The 17,150-nt window shown below is 36.4% G+C and overlaps 1 protein-coding gene across 1 annotated transcript in view; it reads left to right on the forward strand.

The window, feature by feature from the left end:
• WDR70 (WD repeat domain 70) overlaps window positions 1-17,150 on the forward strand; it is a 124,976-nt gene that overhangs the window by 80,548 nt on the left and 27,278 nt on the right. Inside the window, exons 10-12 of the mRNA XM_057364689.1 lie at window positions 8,900-8,999; window positions 14,875-14,959; window positions 15,950-16,088. Coding sequence (XP_057220672.1) covers window positions 8,900-8,999; window positions 14,875-14,959; window positions 15,950-16,088 — 324 coding nt within the window. The remainder of the gene's footprint in view (window positions 1-8,899; window positions 9,000-14,874; window positions 14,960-15,949; window positions 16,089-17,150) is intronic.

The raw sequence follows: 17,150 nt of genomic DNA on the forward strand, positions 1-17,150 counted from the left end.
ACACTGTGCAGACCTTTATAGACACTGTTTCACTAGGTCTCACAAGAGCAGAACTAAGACAGGTAGTGCATCCTTGCTCTTGGGAGGCACGACTCACGTATAATCAAGAATAATCATACAATCTGCCTTGAAGAGCCTGAGTGATTTTTCAGAAGTAGGGACACCTGTTGCAGTCAGCAGAAAGCATTGCATTGCCAGCCTTTGGCTTGTTGCTTGTCAAAATGTGAAAATGCCTGTTTGATTTCAGTATTTGATGTGTTGCCGTGTGTTGCCAAACTGGGTAGGAGTTGGCAGAGGTGTCGGAATGTTTTCTGTATTCCAGACAGGTCACTGTGCTTTCTTGGCTGTTGCATTGAGCTGGGAGGGCAAGGCAGGGCTGCACTAATGTGTAAAACAAACTTAAGTTTTGACTTCCTTCATAACCAAAGGGGGTTATGTCAGAAAATAAATCCTTCGTAGTCAACTTGGTAAGAGGTTTACACTAGCAAACAAAAACAAAACAATGTGCAAACTCAGTTACTATTTGTCTCCCACCCCTTTTATTTTTTTTCCACTGATGTTTTTACCTGATACTTTACTGTATTTCCACTCATTTCAGAAAAAGGAGTGGTGGTTTTGTGGGTTTGATTCTGGTTTTCTTTTTTTTTTTTTTTGTGAGAAAAACACAGGTGTGCTTGTAGATTAAATGAATGATCTGTAATTGCTGTTATTGAAAGACTGTGTATTTATTTCATTGGTGAAATACAGCTGTTAAAGAAGACAAAATCAGGCAAGACTGGACCCCTAAAAGTAAAGAACTATTATCAACAAACAAAGAGGGAAAAGACATTAAAGTAACAATACTGGCACTGGGCTATTAGTTGGATTTATTACAGTGTATTTTACAATGTGTGACCGAAAGGAGATGACACATTGTGATGCATATAACAACATTTTTCTTATGATGAATGGTTGAAAGAGATAAGATCTTCCAGGGAAATTGAGAAGATATGGTATCCATGTAAGAAAATCAGGGACAGCTTTCATCATATTGAGTTGGTGTTGCCATTCACAAAGTGATGTCAAGATGAACAAAGATGTTCAGCAGAGAGAGAATTATGTACCTTTTTTTGGAAGGCAGTTTAATAGTGTGAAAGTGTTGGGAGTCATGGTTGTGAATAAAGTGTTGAGAGTGAGTTCAATTACCAAGGGGATTGAGTAATGGTGAGTATCCAGAGGAACTGAAAGGTAATTGTGTGCCAGAGGAAATTATGAAGAAGGGAGCCAACATGTAGATGCTATGCAGGAGATACTGGACCTCACAAAACAATGAAGAAGAACAGAAAATACATGCTTTTTCCCCCAACATTGATGAGAGTAAGGATGGGTGTCATCCCATGTTGAATATGTCAGAGATAAATCTGTTGAGACTCAGGAGGGAATTTAAGTGGCATTCTCAAGAGGGAATACAGTGGGATTGACAGGAAATGAGGGTGGAGAAGGCAATATTGGATGAGAAGGCAAGAGAGAGACTAAGAGGGAAACACAGCTAAAAAACATTTGGTTACAAGTGGGTAATGCAAATAAGGTTTGAGATAGGTGAATTGCTTCTTGGGAAAGTTGTGTCTCCCTATGATCTGAGGGTGCCATTGCTGGCAGAGAAGAAATATTAAATTGATGTGCATAAGTATGAAATACTGTGCTGAAGTGAAACTGGAAGGCTAGAATGAGAAAATTAATTTTTTTGTTGAATGGGGAAGAATACTAAGGATGTTAGTGATCAAAGAGAATTGTGGAGGAAGGTGTAGAGGAAATAAGGCTGCTATAGTTGCCTTTTGAAGACAGCTTAGTAGCTTCTGTATCATTATTTTCCCTTTCTATTTTTGTTTGTTTATTGCCAGTAGGGAAAAAGTTCTTCTACATGTTATGAAACATCCAGTGTTGGCATAGGTGACTTTGAAGAAATGTGTGGACTTTCAGTGGGGTTGTAGTACATCTTAGCTGAATCTTGAATGAGATTCTTGCAGAATAACATTGATCACATTTAATTGTTTTCTGGAAGGCAAAGAAGCCTTCAAAAGCTAGGCAAGTCTTAGACTAATTTTACTTTGAAAAGGGCAAAAGGAGGAATGGACTTTTTTTTGGTTTACGAAAGTCGTATTTATGGTGGTACAAAGGAGGAAAGATCTAAATTTGCTAGGATGACATGATATGGGTTAGATAAGTTATGAAAAGATATAGAAGAAAGTTTCATTTACAACCTTGTATGTTTTCCTCATGCAGTATAAAAAATCCCCAAAGAAAGCCAACTGAATAGTTTCCAAAACCTATTCTTATTAGTAATACTTACAATTTTTATGGCCAAGGTAGGTTATTTTCTCAAATGCAAAGTTTGACTGTGCAGTAAACGTTCAGCTGGGTTTTCATTTTCAAACCTTTAGGCAAATATTTAGCAGTGCTGTTAAGAAGCCATCTTTCTAAAATGATTTCTTAAAATCTTTCTTGATAAATAAGATTAAACAAGAAGAAGTTATTTCTGTGGTCAGCAATATTCTTAGAAATTGGTTCTTTTTACTGGTGAAGGAGGCATGGGCAGATAGGAAGGGCTTTCTCATCACTCTGCCATGGATCAGAGACATCTCTAGCGCAGGCCAGCCCRCTTACTTCCTTGTTTTGCCTTGTTTTGCCCAACCCATCTGTGGGTTTGCCTAACCCAAATGTATCAGGTGCCTTTCCGCATTGCCTTCTGCATAAATGTTTTAATTTTTTTTAAATGTAAATAAAGTTTTTGTATCAATTGCAATTAACAAAATACTAAATAWTTTTTTACCTTGACTGGCCACACTGCTGTAGGAGTTCTTTCTTCAAACTGTTCTTTTCCATAACATTCCAAGCATTTTCTGACTAAGTATTTCAGTCTTGTTTTTATTTTCATTCATAATTTCATAATGTGATGCATAATTCATTGCAAGGGACTGAAGATGCCATGAAATGTAAAAATAGTTGTATACTTCTTTTTTCTCCTGGTTATGTATTTTCATTGCAATATAGTTGCTCAAGAGAAACTACAAAATATTAAAAAAAAAGCCAATTCTTTTAGGTGCTAGATAATTGCAAATATGAGGTAAGCTTCTCTATGAAATACATGTAAGAGATTAATGAAGTGTATTGAGCCACTGCTAAGTGTGAGAGAGAAAGAAATTCTGTAGGCTTGTCATCCAGAAAAAGGCCTCAGTTGCAACCAATGAGAATAAAATGGATGCACAGGACAACTAAATACAATTGTCAGTCAGAGGTCCTGCTTACAGCAAATAAAGTTAGGCTTCTGTATTCATAATTGCTTAATTAGGATTGAGAGAAAAGAGGGAGTGTTTCACATCTGCTAATGATAGTTGTAGATGTCACTGAGTTAAAAAGTCATGGAGAAGAGGAAATCATGTAAGAGTGTAATCATGTAAACACTAAAACCTCAGATTTCACAAGTTAATCTTGTTTTGCATCAGTGTGCTCATTACTGAAACAGCATCCATTTCTACACCACGGGAAGTGGTATTGAAGAGCTGTCACATTAATTGAAAGCCCGGGGATCATGTTTGTGGAGACTTAAGAGAAGCATCCATCTAAAATAGACTGCAACTGCCTACTCAGGGAAAATATTGAGTAATTCCTGAATTCAGCTGACATATGTCGACCTGATARTTTTTAATTGGCATACTAAAACCAGAAAGTACAGTTAAATTTYGTTTGTGGATTATAATTGAGAGCAAAGGAAATATGCTTCCTTTAGTAGAAGTGGCTGAAGTGGGGGATGGGGAAGTAGGCATTTKGAGAGTGTAACTCGTGCCTTGGGGAACCTGTCTATCTTGTCAGCTGTGATCACAGCTCTGAGATGTTGGCTGTCTCTGATGGGATCACTTTCAACAGAGACTCAAACAGCTTTGCTCAGTTGTGACTAAAAAGGAGATTTCTGGTTTGTTTGTTTCCTTCTTGCAGCTTTTTAGTTCATATGTTGTCACCTTGAGCCTGGCCTATGATAATATGTCATCTTGGAAGCCGTTTACATTTGTTAAAAATTACAACTTCTGCTATTGAATATTGTCAGTGTGAGCTTTATTTTATTATTTTTTTTTTTCTGTAGGTATCTTAGGTGAAAAGACCCATTTAAAACTCAGGTAGCTGATGGTACCTGGTCTGGGACTTGCTTGTCAGGCATTTCTGCCTCATTTTTGAAACCAGCATAAATCTCAAATTCCAGCTCTCTCAAGGAGCATTGGAAACACTGCTTGATGTGAAAGAGGGCACAGAGATGGTTAGTGAGCAGTGGAGGCCTCTCTAGAGATGAGCTTCCCTGTTCAGAACACACTTTCCTTGTGCTGGAGTAAACTGGAATACATTGCACATTACTAGTGGCACACTCAGCACTGGATAGAGTTGCTTGTACTGTAGACATGATTGTTGTATGGTTGAGCATGTTCACACTAATGAAAAGGTAATATTTTGCTACACATCTGAAAAACAGAAAGATTTATATAGCCATCTTTGTAGGTCTCACTTTCCCCAAGGCCTGCCTTAATTTACTGCCTCTGCTTAAAAAAAAAAAAAAAATCTAGATGATCTTAGGAATAAGAAGGAATAAGAATGTCTTGGCTAGGACATTCAGTCCTTCTTTTRTAGTAAAGTGGGGCGGGGCAGAATGTGTGAAGCATTATAATCTTGGGAAAGTGTTGGCTTACTGTGAAATATTACATCCCAGAAACAATGTGGAAAGTTCAAAAATTCCACCAGTTAAGCATATTGTTTTTCTCATCGATGTGGCTTGGATTTCTGAGGTGAACAAACTGAGCACGTCTGTCTTTTTCGTAGATTAAGTTTTACTGAGTGTTTTGGAGCAGGTGAACAGTTGTGTGACACAGAGCTGTAGCCGTGTGGCTCTGTTGTAGGTCATGCTTTTGTGATAAACCCTTCATGTGGCCACTGTTGTCTTCACTCCCTGTACGGGTCCTCTTCAGTCCATACTGATTTTTGTACAAGGGATACTCATTGTTGATGCTCCTCTAATGACATACCTTTGCCCCCACCATTAATCCTTCCCAATCTTTTCTCTGGTTTCCTTTTGTCTTCTGGGTCTCATGCTCTCCAAGGACTGCAGCAATGTTGCAAACCCTGACATTTATCTGTTATTCTAGTTTCCTTTGATACATGCAACTGTGTCCTTTCTCACATGTGCTTTATGTTTTATGCCTGTCATCTCATTTTGCACACAAGTACAGTCAGCTGTAATTGCTTAACAAAAATATACGTGCTAATACAAAGCTGGGAAGAAAGTGCTTACATTGCTGGAGTTACTTGTTGGAAAGACTTTTAAAAAAATTGCAGAAGATAGTGGTTTACTGCAGAATTTGCTGAAGTAACTAAACCTTTAAAAAATGTTAAAGACTGATGAACTTGTCCAATTTTGTATGGCACATGACTATTACTTCATAATAGTATRCACCTCTGCAACAAAAGGAAAAGGGTAATGAAGAAGATAGATAGATACACTTTGCCCTAATTATCTTTACATCTTTATCTAATGTTTCAATGTTCTCCCCTTCTCTTCTTGAATCAAAGTATGTGTTAGTTCTGTTGTTTCATGTCTTTCCAGCAAGAAACATTCTGATAACAATTTTTTTGCTAATGATTTGTTAGCAAGATTAGACATCTGTTAAAAATATTAAGAGGTCAGAGGCCAAAAACATTATTTTCTTTGAAAACTGCAATGAATGTTTGCCAGTATGTGTAAAAACTTCTTTTCAACCTTCAATCATTTTAGAATATTTGATTTAGTATTACAATTCAGGGTTATATTCCTTTGCAAAATAATATATGGAGGGCAAGTTTGCAGAGCACAAAGTTAGGAAAACAAACTTTTTGCTGGTAAACTGAGCAAATTTATTTTTAAAGACAAATAGAATTGCTGATGCAATCTTTTTGTCCTTTTAAGACAAGTCTGGTTTTATATGAAATCCTGAAGCATCAAAGCTCGATAGAGCATTGGGCAAATGCTGTTCTTTTGTTTTCATTTTTGTGATTAAGGGGCAAGTTATGTCAGTTTTTGATATCTGTATGTTGCTATCTTCCTTCTTCTATGGAACCATTGATAATAGGGCAAAGATTGGTCAAAGCACAGGTACTTCATTGGGAAGGCTCTGTAGTGCATGATGTAGCATCAAAAAGTCATTTTGGTTAAAAAAAAAGACCCTTAAGAGCATCGAGTCTCSCATTAACCCTAACTCTRCCAAGCCCACCACTGAATGTGTCCCCAAGTGCCACATCTGTATGTCTTTTAAATGCATCCAGGCATGGTGACTCAACCATGTCCCTGGGAAGCCTGTTCCAAWGCTTGACCATTCTTTCACTGAAGAAGTGTTTCCTAATATGCAATCTAAACCTCCCCTGGCACAGCTTRGGGCAATTTAAGATGAGTTGTTTAATCCCTGAAAGATACAAATTAGGTTTTATTAATGGATTCAAAAAATCATGTGAAATAAAATCAGTGTCTTTGACCACAGGAAAATAACAAAAATTTGAAACTGTTCTGTGGTTTGTTATCTATCTATAGTAATTTGGGKTTTTTTACCAGTAAAACATGGAAGAAAAGGTGTTAGTTGGATCCCAACACAATTAATTTGTATCCAACACAAAAGAGGAGGAAGGAATTTCAGATCGATTGAGGATGAAATCAATTCCTCACATTAATTTGGGCAGCAGAGCAAAAAAAATGTGTGTATGTCAGTGTAGCATTGTCTGGAGGCATGGGAGTGTTGTGGAGCCCAAGTGAAATTTTTCCTATTTATTTGAATTAACCTAATAATATAATGTAATTTTTCTCCCATTTTTTAAAGTGTGATYATTAATATTTTTCGAAGTTTTTGAAAGTGTCCATGGTATTTCTTAGACAAAAAAGACATAATTTCAATTGCTTGTTAATGTTTAACAAATACTACTGAAAATTTATTTCCTCATAGCAAATTCACACTTCATTCTTTRCATGTTCTCACTTACTTGGAAAATTTTATGCAATTGGATGCACAAAATATGTTTTTAGTGTTTATAAACACTCACACCAAAGACAAGCAGTTGTAAACTGCAGTCTTTTCATAAACTCCAGAGTTTGCATAACAGGCTAGAAGTGACAGTAATTTCAAAACAATTACTATGGCTAAGCGTAGACCAGTACATTCTATGTTCAAATGCTGTGAGAAGAAAGGTATTTTCAGTCCTCTTGTGTTGGTGGAAGASTTTCTTGTGGAGGGAATGCCTCATGGGTCTCCCCTCAATGCTTAACTAAATCTGCACACCAAAGTAAGTTTGCAATAATTATTAATGTCATCACACAAAGATTCTCTACCTTTTGAACCAAATGTAGAACAAATATTCTTAAGGAAATACAGCATTACTTACTTCACTAGTTTGTTTCTTTTGCTTACAAAATAGCCCATAAAAAGAGCTTCAGTAAAGTGCRTAGTCAAATATTAGAAGATGAATTAATTGGAGATTCCTGCACAAACTTCAGTTAGTTTGCGTGATTGCATTTTGGGATCACATCCTCCTTTTTTTATTCTGAAGAACTGTCTCTTTTAATGCATAGTTTGGATAGAAATCACTGAGCAGTTGCTTGGTGTCTTGTCCTTTTGCTGTTCAGGGTGGGATTCTAGATCTGACTTTACTGCATGTTGTTCAACCCCTCCTCTGAAAAGATTTSCTTCTATGCATCTTTTTCTGTTTTGCTCATCACTACTATAAAGGACTTCAAGGTCACTAATTTGTCTTTATCTTCTCCTTTGTGTTTTCATCCTCATTTTACAGATGGGAAGATGAGATGCAGTTGTACTGGCAACCTCCAGCTTTAAATCTTGAATGCTTAATTTACAACTATATGAATTAGTATTCTGTTATGAAAAGAGGGGAAATGCGAAGCATAGTTACCTAGGTCTTAAGAAATTAATAAACCTGTCTCATATTGCTTTGTTGTTTCTGTCCTTTCCCTTTTGTCCCTTTTYCCCTTCCTGTGTTTCCACTTCCTGTTTTGGAATCTTAGCTGAGACCTTTGTTTTTGGTTGGGAAGTAAGAAAGCTTGATTTTATGAGACTGTTCAAATTTAATTTGAGATTTCTCTCTTTTTAATAGAATTTTTAGGTATTTTACTAAATAATGRCTTAATAAATCAGAAGTGATCTCCATACCAGAGCAAAATGTGTACTTGAAAATAGTTTCAGCCTTTCTTTAGGATTATCAGGAAAATAGAAATAATTAAAATAAAACATGCATTGTTACCAAACTTGAATTTTATTGCTAAATAAAATAAATAACTAAATAAATAAATAACTAAATAAATAACTAAATAAAACCTCAACGTATCGGAACTTTATTCTATTATGTAAGCCATGAATTCCATCAGGGATTCAATTTGACAGAAGTAAATTCTTCCAGTCCTTTTAAGTATTTTCCAAAGTATATGTATTGTATTTTTGTAGTTTTAGGAGCTATAAGCATGCTTAGGGGAGTGTTGAGAACTGTCTTGAAATGTATTTTTATCTTAACCAGGCATAACTACCTTTGTTCAGTGCTAGTGGGAGTTTTCCAGGAGCGCTGGTGCTATGTAAATGTGTACTGTATAATTAAACCTATGAAGAAGTTGACTTTTGCATTCAAGCTCGTGTTATGAAAGCCTATTCTGAAACACATATGACATTTTTAAAAGGTTGTTGAAATACTTAGCTACTGTGCCTCCTAAAAATGCAGGGGTTTCTGTTTAGAATTAGGAATAGCAGYAGAGCACAGACAATGTAATGAAGTAATGTTTGTCCAATTTGTTTAATTTGTAATTTAATTTGTAATTGTAATTTATTTTGTAATGTTTCATTTGTTTGACAAACAGGTACATACAAAGTTCCACTGCAGGCAAGCCCATGCTTCAGGCACTGACACTTCATGTTTGACATTCTCCTATGATGGTACTGTCCTTGCCAGCCGGGGAGGTRGGTGATTAAAGGAACCCTGTGATGTGTTCAATATAAGTTTTAACTTTAGTAAGTGAAATGGTTTATTAAACAAATCATATAAATAATATAATTGTTAGRTGTAATTGTTTATGATGGAGATAACGTAGTGAAATCAGATACTAGTGATTAAAATATGAAGTGTTTCACGATTAACTACTTTTATTTGATACACTATGCAATACTGTGTTCCTGAAAGAGCATTTTAAGAAATTTTGTTMCAGAGCTTTGCTGATTATATTAAGCAGTTTATGATCTGTCTTCTTCTCTAGCAGTAATAATACACCAAAAGGAAATCATTAGCTTAATTAAAAGTAAAATAGTCCAGTTTTATTGCTTAGTTCTTCCTTGGAAGATTACTGCCTCTCAATAACACTATTTCTGTTCTGGAGCTAATAATTCTTTTCTTAGGCAATATAATTTTCTGCCCTAATTGGAATTTTTATCTAATCTATATTACAAACATCAAAAGTTGATGACTGGAGTTGACTTGCCAAGATAYATTTGAATGGCAAAAGAATTTGGAATGTCCACAGGACTGGGAAAAAAGGCTCATGTTGTAAACTTCAGATAAAACTTTTATAAATGAGTCTTAGATAACAGAACAGGTCTTGAAAAGGCAAAGATGTGTTTGAGGACTCATTCACTTCATTACTGGGATAGGATGGTTCTACTGAAGACAACTTTTCATGCAGAGATTTGTCTACCCAGTATTTTGCAGGCAGGTGCAAGCATACAATCCAAGCTGTCTGGATGGAAAACAGCTGTAACCAGAAGCTCTGTGTATGCATTAGCATTGCCCCAAGGCCAAATAAACAGGCCTAGGGAGAGGCAGTATACATTAATGTCGGCTAACACTGTGCCTAACATATGTTCAGGACATCTGGTCATTTTGGTACATAGGCTGAATGAGATTACATACACGAAATACCAGAATAGAGGTATTCATAAATGAAAAAGCAGTGGATGTCTTTCCTAGCCAAGTAACTTGCATTTTCTTTSTGTCCTCCCTGTGCCCCTGTCCCGAAAGAGGGTAGAGTGTCTCCCTGGTGCACATAGCACCGTGAAATGCAACTGATACTGGATGCTRTCTCACTGATTGTCTGTATGTCTTGCCACAATTCAAAGATTCCAAATATTGTGTTACCCAGAACACATCTTCAGAGTATGGACTTGGTAGTCTTATCCCCAAAAGCCCWAGGCTTATGGATGCTAATGGCACTTGGGATGTTTGTGAACTGCTCTTCAGGGTCCTGCATCCAGAGTTCTGCTGCCACTGTACCCATCATGAATGGGTTGTAAGTGATGAGGTAAAAGCTCTCAAGCTTTTTTTATCCTTACTGAACCAGACTCTTACTGGTTTAATCTTCTCCTGATTGGAAAGTATGTGAACTGTGTCTCTTTCCATTCTGCACTTAGTAAAAGGCTGTGCCTGTCTGCCAGTGGCGTTGCCCCAGAAAAATTCACACAGACATACTTCAGGAAATTTAGGGATAAACCTCAGTGTATTTTTAAATATAAACAGCACAAAGGCTAATACTTAGTAACGGGTATTCACTAGTGCTGTCTTGAAACCTCCATTTATGTAAATTCTCTTCTCTTTCACATTTATAAAAGTAGATYACATAAATGACCTTTTCTTATTTTTATTGCATGTGATGCTTTTACTTGCCTGCTCTTCCTCATCTGTCTCCAGATTTTGTGTCGTTTTAAACAGTCTTTCATTTACTCAGGTTTTATCTACCACGCTCTGCTCTCAGCTGCATAAAATGTTGATTGATTGTTTGCAGAATGTAAGACTGCACAGAAATTYGGCCACTCAGTGTGGATAAAAGTGCTACCTTTGTCTAACATATTAAAAGAAAAAAAAGGTCTGCGTGCAGTACGCTAGAAAGTGAGGAGGATTCATACCTTATTTTGACTTGTTTGGTTAGAGCTTTAATATGAGTATTGCTTTGGATCTGTCCCAACAAAAGCAGATGTGGATCCAGCATTCGTAGATTAACGCACCTGCCAAGTGCTGAGGATCAAAGTGAGGATAGTTGTTTGGGGCATGGGAACTTTCATTGAAAGCCTGATGGACTTTCTTGCATCTGATGTAGATTCTGTATTGGATATGAGAAGATGAGGCATGGCTCAGCTGCAGGCACAAGGGAAAATGAAAACCTAAGGAGCTGCTTATGAAAGATTCCAGTCTTATTCTTGTTGAGTATTAGGTAGTAACTTGACAGAAACTTAAGAAAGTGATACTTGTGCATGCTTGAAACTATGAAGGATAGTATTTGGGGAGCACTTTCTTTGTTAAGCCAGGGAGAGATAAGAATTAGGGTTGCACTTGGGGTCTTACTGTAAAAATTACAAAAACCTTTATTTTTACTCCTGTTATTTTTTGATGGTATTTTTTTTCCATTTTACTTGTATTTCTTCATTTTGAAGTTTAAAGGTAGAGAAACACCTTGTATACTCAAGGGAAATATAGGTGACTATGTGCAGCAGCATCTATAATGACTTTCTGTTTTATGTAGTGTAATAATACATTGGTGTTTATAGTAAATGTATAMATTAACATTTTAAAAATTGAATGGATTTTTGTCAAGTAATATTTCTCAGGAGCTGAACGTTGGTGTCCATCGTAACAATGCCAAAAATGCATTTACTAGTTTTAATAGGCATAGTCAACTATTTGCAGCACTTGGAACTGCAATGGCATACGAAAGTCTTCAAGTATCCTWCTTTCCACATATTCATATGTTCATTCCATATGTTTGGAGAGGATAATGCACTAAAATGTTTCTTCAGGATACTGGTGATGCTGAGAACTATTCCAAATGTAGGTGTAGATGCCTCAATTTGTGACTTCCCTCACGAGACCTTTGGCTTTGTCCCAGCTTGTGATGCTTCTAAAGGTCATTCTGTAGTTGTTGCAGCTCCTCATGCAGAACCAGAACGGAAATACAGAAGTGTACTCCTTGTTCTGTAAGGTGCTTCTCATGTCTGTAGTGTAAGCCTTCAGAGAAAGGCTTAGATCCTTTCTAGTAAGCTTGTTGTGCTATGTGTTTCCTAAGCTGTAACTTTTAGAAATTCTCATTTCCTATGTTTCTTTGCTTTCCTCATTGATCTCTGTGAGCAATTCCTATGCTTGAGCTTTGCTTTCAACAGAGGACTCCATCTCTTTAAATAGAGTGTTGCTGACTGTAGGCTTTGTGAATTTCTGGCAGCACTTTTGCTTCTTTTGGGTCCATTCGCATTCATGTGCTTGTCTTCCTGGTCAGTCTCTTCTGAAAAGAAAAGAAAAAAATCAGATAAAATCTTTATAGTATTACTGCTTTGGCTTTATTTTTACTAAAGGATATTTGCAAAGTGCCTATCTTTGTTCACCAAAGACTGTTTTTCTAGGACCTAGTTGTTACCTCTTGATAAATCCAGTGCTCAATACCATTGGTGTAATGGTGTCTGACCTGATTGTGTCAGTCTTGAGCCTGTTTACTGGTATCCTTATTAAAATGACAAAAAACGGAGTTTGAAATGCTACTAAAAATGCTATAAAAGCTTTAAATAATCCTGGCAGGCTTTGGAGWAGTCTGCCATCAAGAAAAAATACTGAATTGTATGAGTAGAATATTTTGAATGCTTCATACTGAATTGCACTTCAGTTTATATACTTTTGTTTAAGGATTTTTGCTCACATAGAAAGTAATTAAAAACAGATTACTACTGCTACAGTTCTATTAAAGAAGCCTTCTAAGCATAGATAGGATATGAAGATTAGAAAGCTCCTGAAAAAAAAAAAATTATTGGTGCTGAGAGAAATTAATATTCTGTGATCTTAGTGATTTCAAATSCAAATTAGATTTAGGAACCAATTTGTATTTGCAAACTGATCATTTTAATTCGGGAAAGTGAATTTGAGCAAATTCGTAATGATAGTAAGAATTTCACAGCATTAGCAATTGCTGTCATTCTACTAGCATTTTTCCCTCTCCAAATATTTAATCTGTTTCTGTCTAAGGCAGTGTTAACTTGAAACCAACTACAATTTTGAGTCCTACTAGAGTCTTCTAAATTTTTTAACTAGGCCATTACGTTTTCTTGCTAGCTACTATAGCTACATGTCTGACTGCATTTCTCCTGCTAAAACCTGGCAGGACTACAGCCTGAAGATCATGTCAAGGCTCATTCCACTAGGAACAGAACAGCCTTGGCTGCTAGCCGTAGATCTGTCCCTATCCAGGAGATTTGCAAAGTGGCCAAGTGGTGTCCTTTGCATACATTTGTAAAGTGCTGGTGCTTTAGATGTAATATCTTGACGATAAGTGGGTTTTTTTTTGTTGGGGCGTGGAAGGGAAAAGGGAGGGCTCATTTTACAAGACTAAATGTTTTGAAGTACTTGGGATGGAGTTTACTGGGGAGCAGTAGAAAACAGATATTCCGAAAATAGGGACTGAACATTTTTCTTTCTTGTAGTTTTTTTAGCTTCCCAATGAGCAGAAATATACTCTGCTCTAGACATCATTTATTTAAGTTGTCCACTTCTTAAAAATATTTTGTAGTAAGGAGTTATCCTAGTGTTTAATATAAACATTCATGATGTACGAGGCCACACATTACTGCTTTCCCTGTAAAGGGCACTGCTGGCCTTGATTTCTTTTGTTGCAGCATGTTACTTCTTTTAAAAACATTTTATTTGCAAGGCCTCCTTTGAGCTCTTGAGCTCRAAGTCTATGAATCCACAAATTACTTGAAGATAACCAAATCACTTCCCTGTAAGATTTGTGCTTTGGAATGAAGCAGATCTTGCCTCYTTTTCCTCCTAGATCAGGAAGGTTTTGTAACTTTTTGTCTAAAGTTAATCTCTGGATATTTTTTTAAGAGAATTATTGCATAAATGTCCTTCTTTTCACTCTTGAAAGTGCTGAGGCTCTGCTGTCAAATGCTAGGACATATCTAGGTGCTTGAGTGAGGTACTTCAAAGCTCAAATTCTGTAGCTCATCTCATACTGGAAATGTGTATTGCAGAAGTACAGTCAGAGCAGAGATGTAGATGTCTCTGAGAATAACTAACTAATCTCTTTTTTTATCTCTGTTCTCACTTTGTTAATATGTCATAACTTCTCAAAATGGGATAAACAGCCTGACTTTTACTGGTCTACAGTCACACCATGTTTATCAAACACAGATGAGGATTGCTACAAATGTCTTGCTGTAACCTTGATTTTGGCTTTTATAGCTAAAGGTAGTGTGGTGAAAAGGTTTTGTTTTAGCAAGTGTGGTTTCACTTGCTTCCCTTTACCCCCTTCTCTGAGTATTTCTGACTGATTCCGCAGCCTCTTCTCCATGCTGAGATAGCAGTTTGCTTCTGTTTGCCTAATAAAGAAGGGGGAGRAATTTCATGTGTTTTCCATTCTTCTCGATAGCTTTTTAGGGCAGGTAAAAAAATAGACATATGAAACTTGTGTACTTTTTGATCTAGACCATTCAGGACAACATTTTTAATTTCTTTTGATATCTTGGAAGTCAAATTTTCTCCTAGCAGCAAAGTGCTCACAAACACAATAAATAAGTGATTGAGGAATCTGACTCCACTATGGATAGTGATTCTTGTAGCAGAGATGACCACAACAGAATTGACCCATTGAGAACCTTCTGATATACTGGAGTGCAACATATTGAGCTTCTCAACCTTATACTGTCATAGTCATWTAGCAACAAAAAACTTCCAAACAGTTCCCATTTTGGATCGTTCTACTGTATAATTTTGTTCTCTTTGTYGCTGAATTAGAGGCTGACATTTTCTGACATGCCTAAATTCTTGACTTGAATTCGTTATAGTTAATCTTTGTCTCTTGTTTCACAGGAGATGATACTTTAAAGATATGGGATATTAGACAATTTAAAAAGCCTCTTAATTCAGCAGATGGACTGCCCAGCTTCTTTCCGATGTAAGTACTCTTAATTTATTCCAACTGTCAGAAATAGCAGTTTTTTTGCTGAATGGGAAGGGATTCTACTGAAGTTTTTATCCTCAGTCCTTGTGTGCAAGACGATTCTTGTCTATTTCAGGGGTTCATGTTGCTTTAAGAGATCTCATTTTTGTGATAGAGTCTCATATGTCTTATGTCTAATTTGATTAACAACCTTTCAGGAGGAAGCCCTTGTATGTGTGTAATGAGAGATAGATGTAAACCTCATTTTTATTTAGTCTATGATTAATAAAAAAAGAACTGAATGAAACAGTAGACATAACATCCACATGGTAGAATGTACATGGTRTGAATTCAGGTTGTGGTGTCAGAAGTGCTGACTATTCGGCTGCATGGAGCTAAGTATTGTTTTCAATATTTTTATTGGTCTGTCCTGTATTTCAATAGCTGTACTGCATCCAAATTCCCTAAGSACAGTTTGTAATTTTCAAATAAGATCTTAGAAAGACAAGTCATGGACAGTTCAATCTTAACTCCAATTTGTAACACAGAAGAAAAGTAAACAGAARAACAGTTTTGGCCAATGTGTAAACACACCACCTTGCATCACTGAAAAATGTATCATCAGCAAAAGGTCTCATGCCTGGTACATTTTTGTACTTAATGATGACAGCCAGATTTGAAAGTACTTTTTTGGGGGGGGGGGGTTATTTCTTTCATTGAAAAGCTTGCAAGACTTTTCAGTGGAGGAGAATTTTGTTGGGAGGAGGGTTTTTATTGAATCTGCTAGTTTTGCACATCCTGTGCTCAACTGTGATAACAATTGTAGCAGATAACTCTAGCTGGAAACTATAGCAATAGATGACAGCTAACAAAAGACTTTTTCAGATTTTGTCTCAAAAGGATCAACAAATAAAAAAGATTGTTTTAAGGAGTAAAATTTTTATATGAGTTCTCTGTATGTTATTTATTTATCTGCCCAGTGACATGCTCTGTTTTCTTCAACAGGACAGATTGTTGTTTCAGCCCAGATGATAAAATCCTTGTCACTGGCACCTCAGTTAAGAAAGGTGGTGGCAGTGGGAAGCTGTTTTTCTTTTATCGAGACACCTTCCAGAAGCTATATGAGATAGAAGTTACAGATGCGGTATGTATTTTATTTTGCTATCTCTTCCCAGTATGAATGAAATCATATTCATATGCTTCTTTCCCTTATGCGAATAATTACCCACTAGCACTATTGTGATTTTCCTACTCCATGATTAAGAGATAGGGCTASAGTAACTGGCCCTTATAATTGGTGCTGTTCCTGTTTCAATACCAAACAAGAAAATAAGAAGTCCTAGGACAAGGTGTTTAAGCAGTAGAACTTCCCTGCTCTGATGTTACATTTCTCAAGGATTTCTGTGAATTCTCCTAGAACTGTGAAGTGAGACACAAATCCTAAGATATTTAGATGTTTATGTTGTTTACTTCACCATAAGTGAAGTACTTCAGTTGTCATGATGAATTGCCTTATTGTGACAAAACTCCTTTTTTATCCATAAGATCAGTCTAGTGGTTACTCGAGAATGCATTTTTAGCTTGTCTGAATGAAAAAATTTTGGACAAAAGGAAGGCATCGTTAAGAATCTTGCCATCAAAACCACCAGTCTCACCAGGGATATGAAAACCTAAARTTGTGAACTTGTAATACAGAATAGTCTGCATATGGCTTGAATTGACCTCTTGTTCCCTTGTACAGAAGGGAAAAGGTCAATACCATAGTTGAAAAGSTCCTTTTACTTTTGTGATATACACAACTAGGTTTATAGATTACAATGAACAGGAGTGGGTGAAATTGGGACAGAATTGCCATTGATAAGTATGGCAAGGTATACGTATGTTCCTGTAGTTGTTGCAGTGTTCAATTAGCAATTTTGTCACTTAGTTTCTGGATATCATTTTCTCCTGCACTTTTTTTAGGCCAGCACAAACATCCTTTCCTAGCACAGCAGACCAAACCTCCTTCTGCTGGATGTCATTTATGCAGAATATGCATTTGTATTTGCTTATCTATTCAAATCCCATTTTCTCATTTTTACCTCATCCTACAGATGGATTTATCATTTCAGTGGCAGCTATCTTGAAAATTAAAAATGCAGAATTCTTATCAAAGCAGAAAACATGTGTTTTTCCCCAGAGCAATAAAACCACCTGTCTTCATCTT

Source organism: Malurus melanocephalus, unplaced genomic scaffold, assembly GCF_030028575.1.
Source record: "Malurus melanocephalus ecotype Western Australia unplaced genomic scaffold, MMel_1.1 scaffold_41, whole genome shotgun sequence".
In the NCBI taxonomy this organism is placed as follows: Eukaryota; Metazoa; Chordata; class Aves; order Passeriformes; family Maluridae; genus Malurus; species Malurus melanocephalus.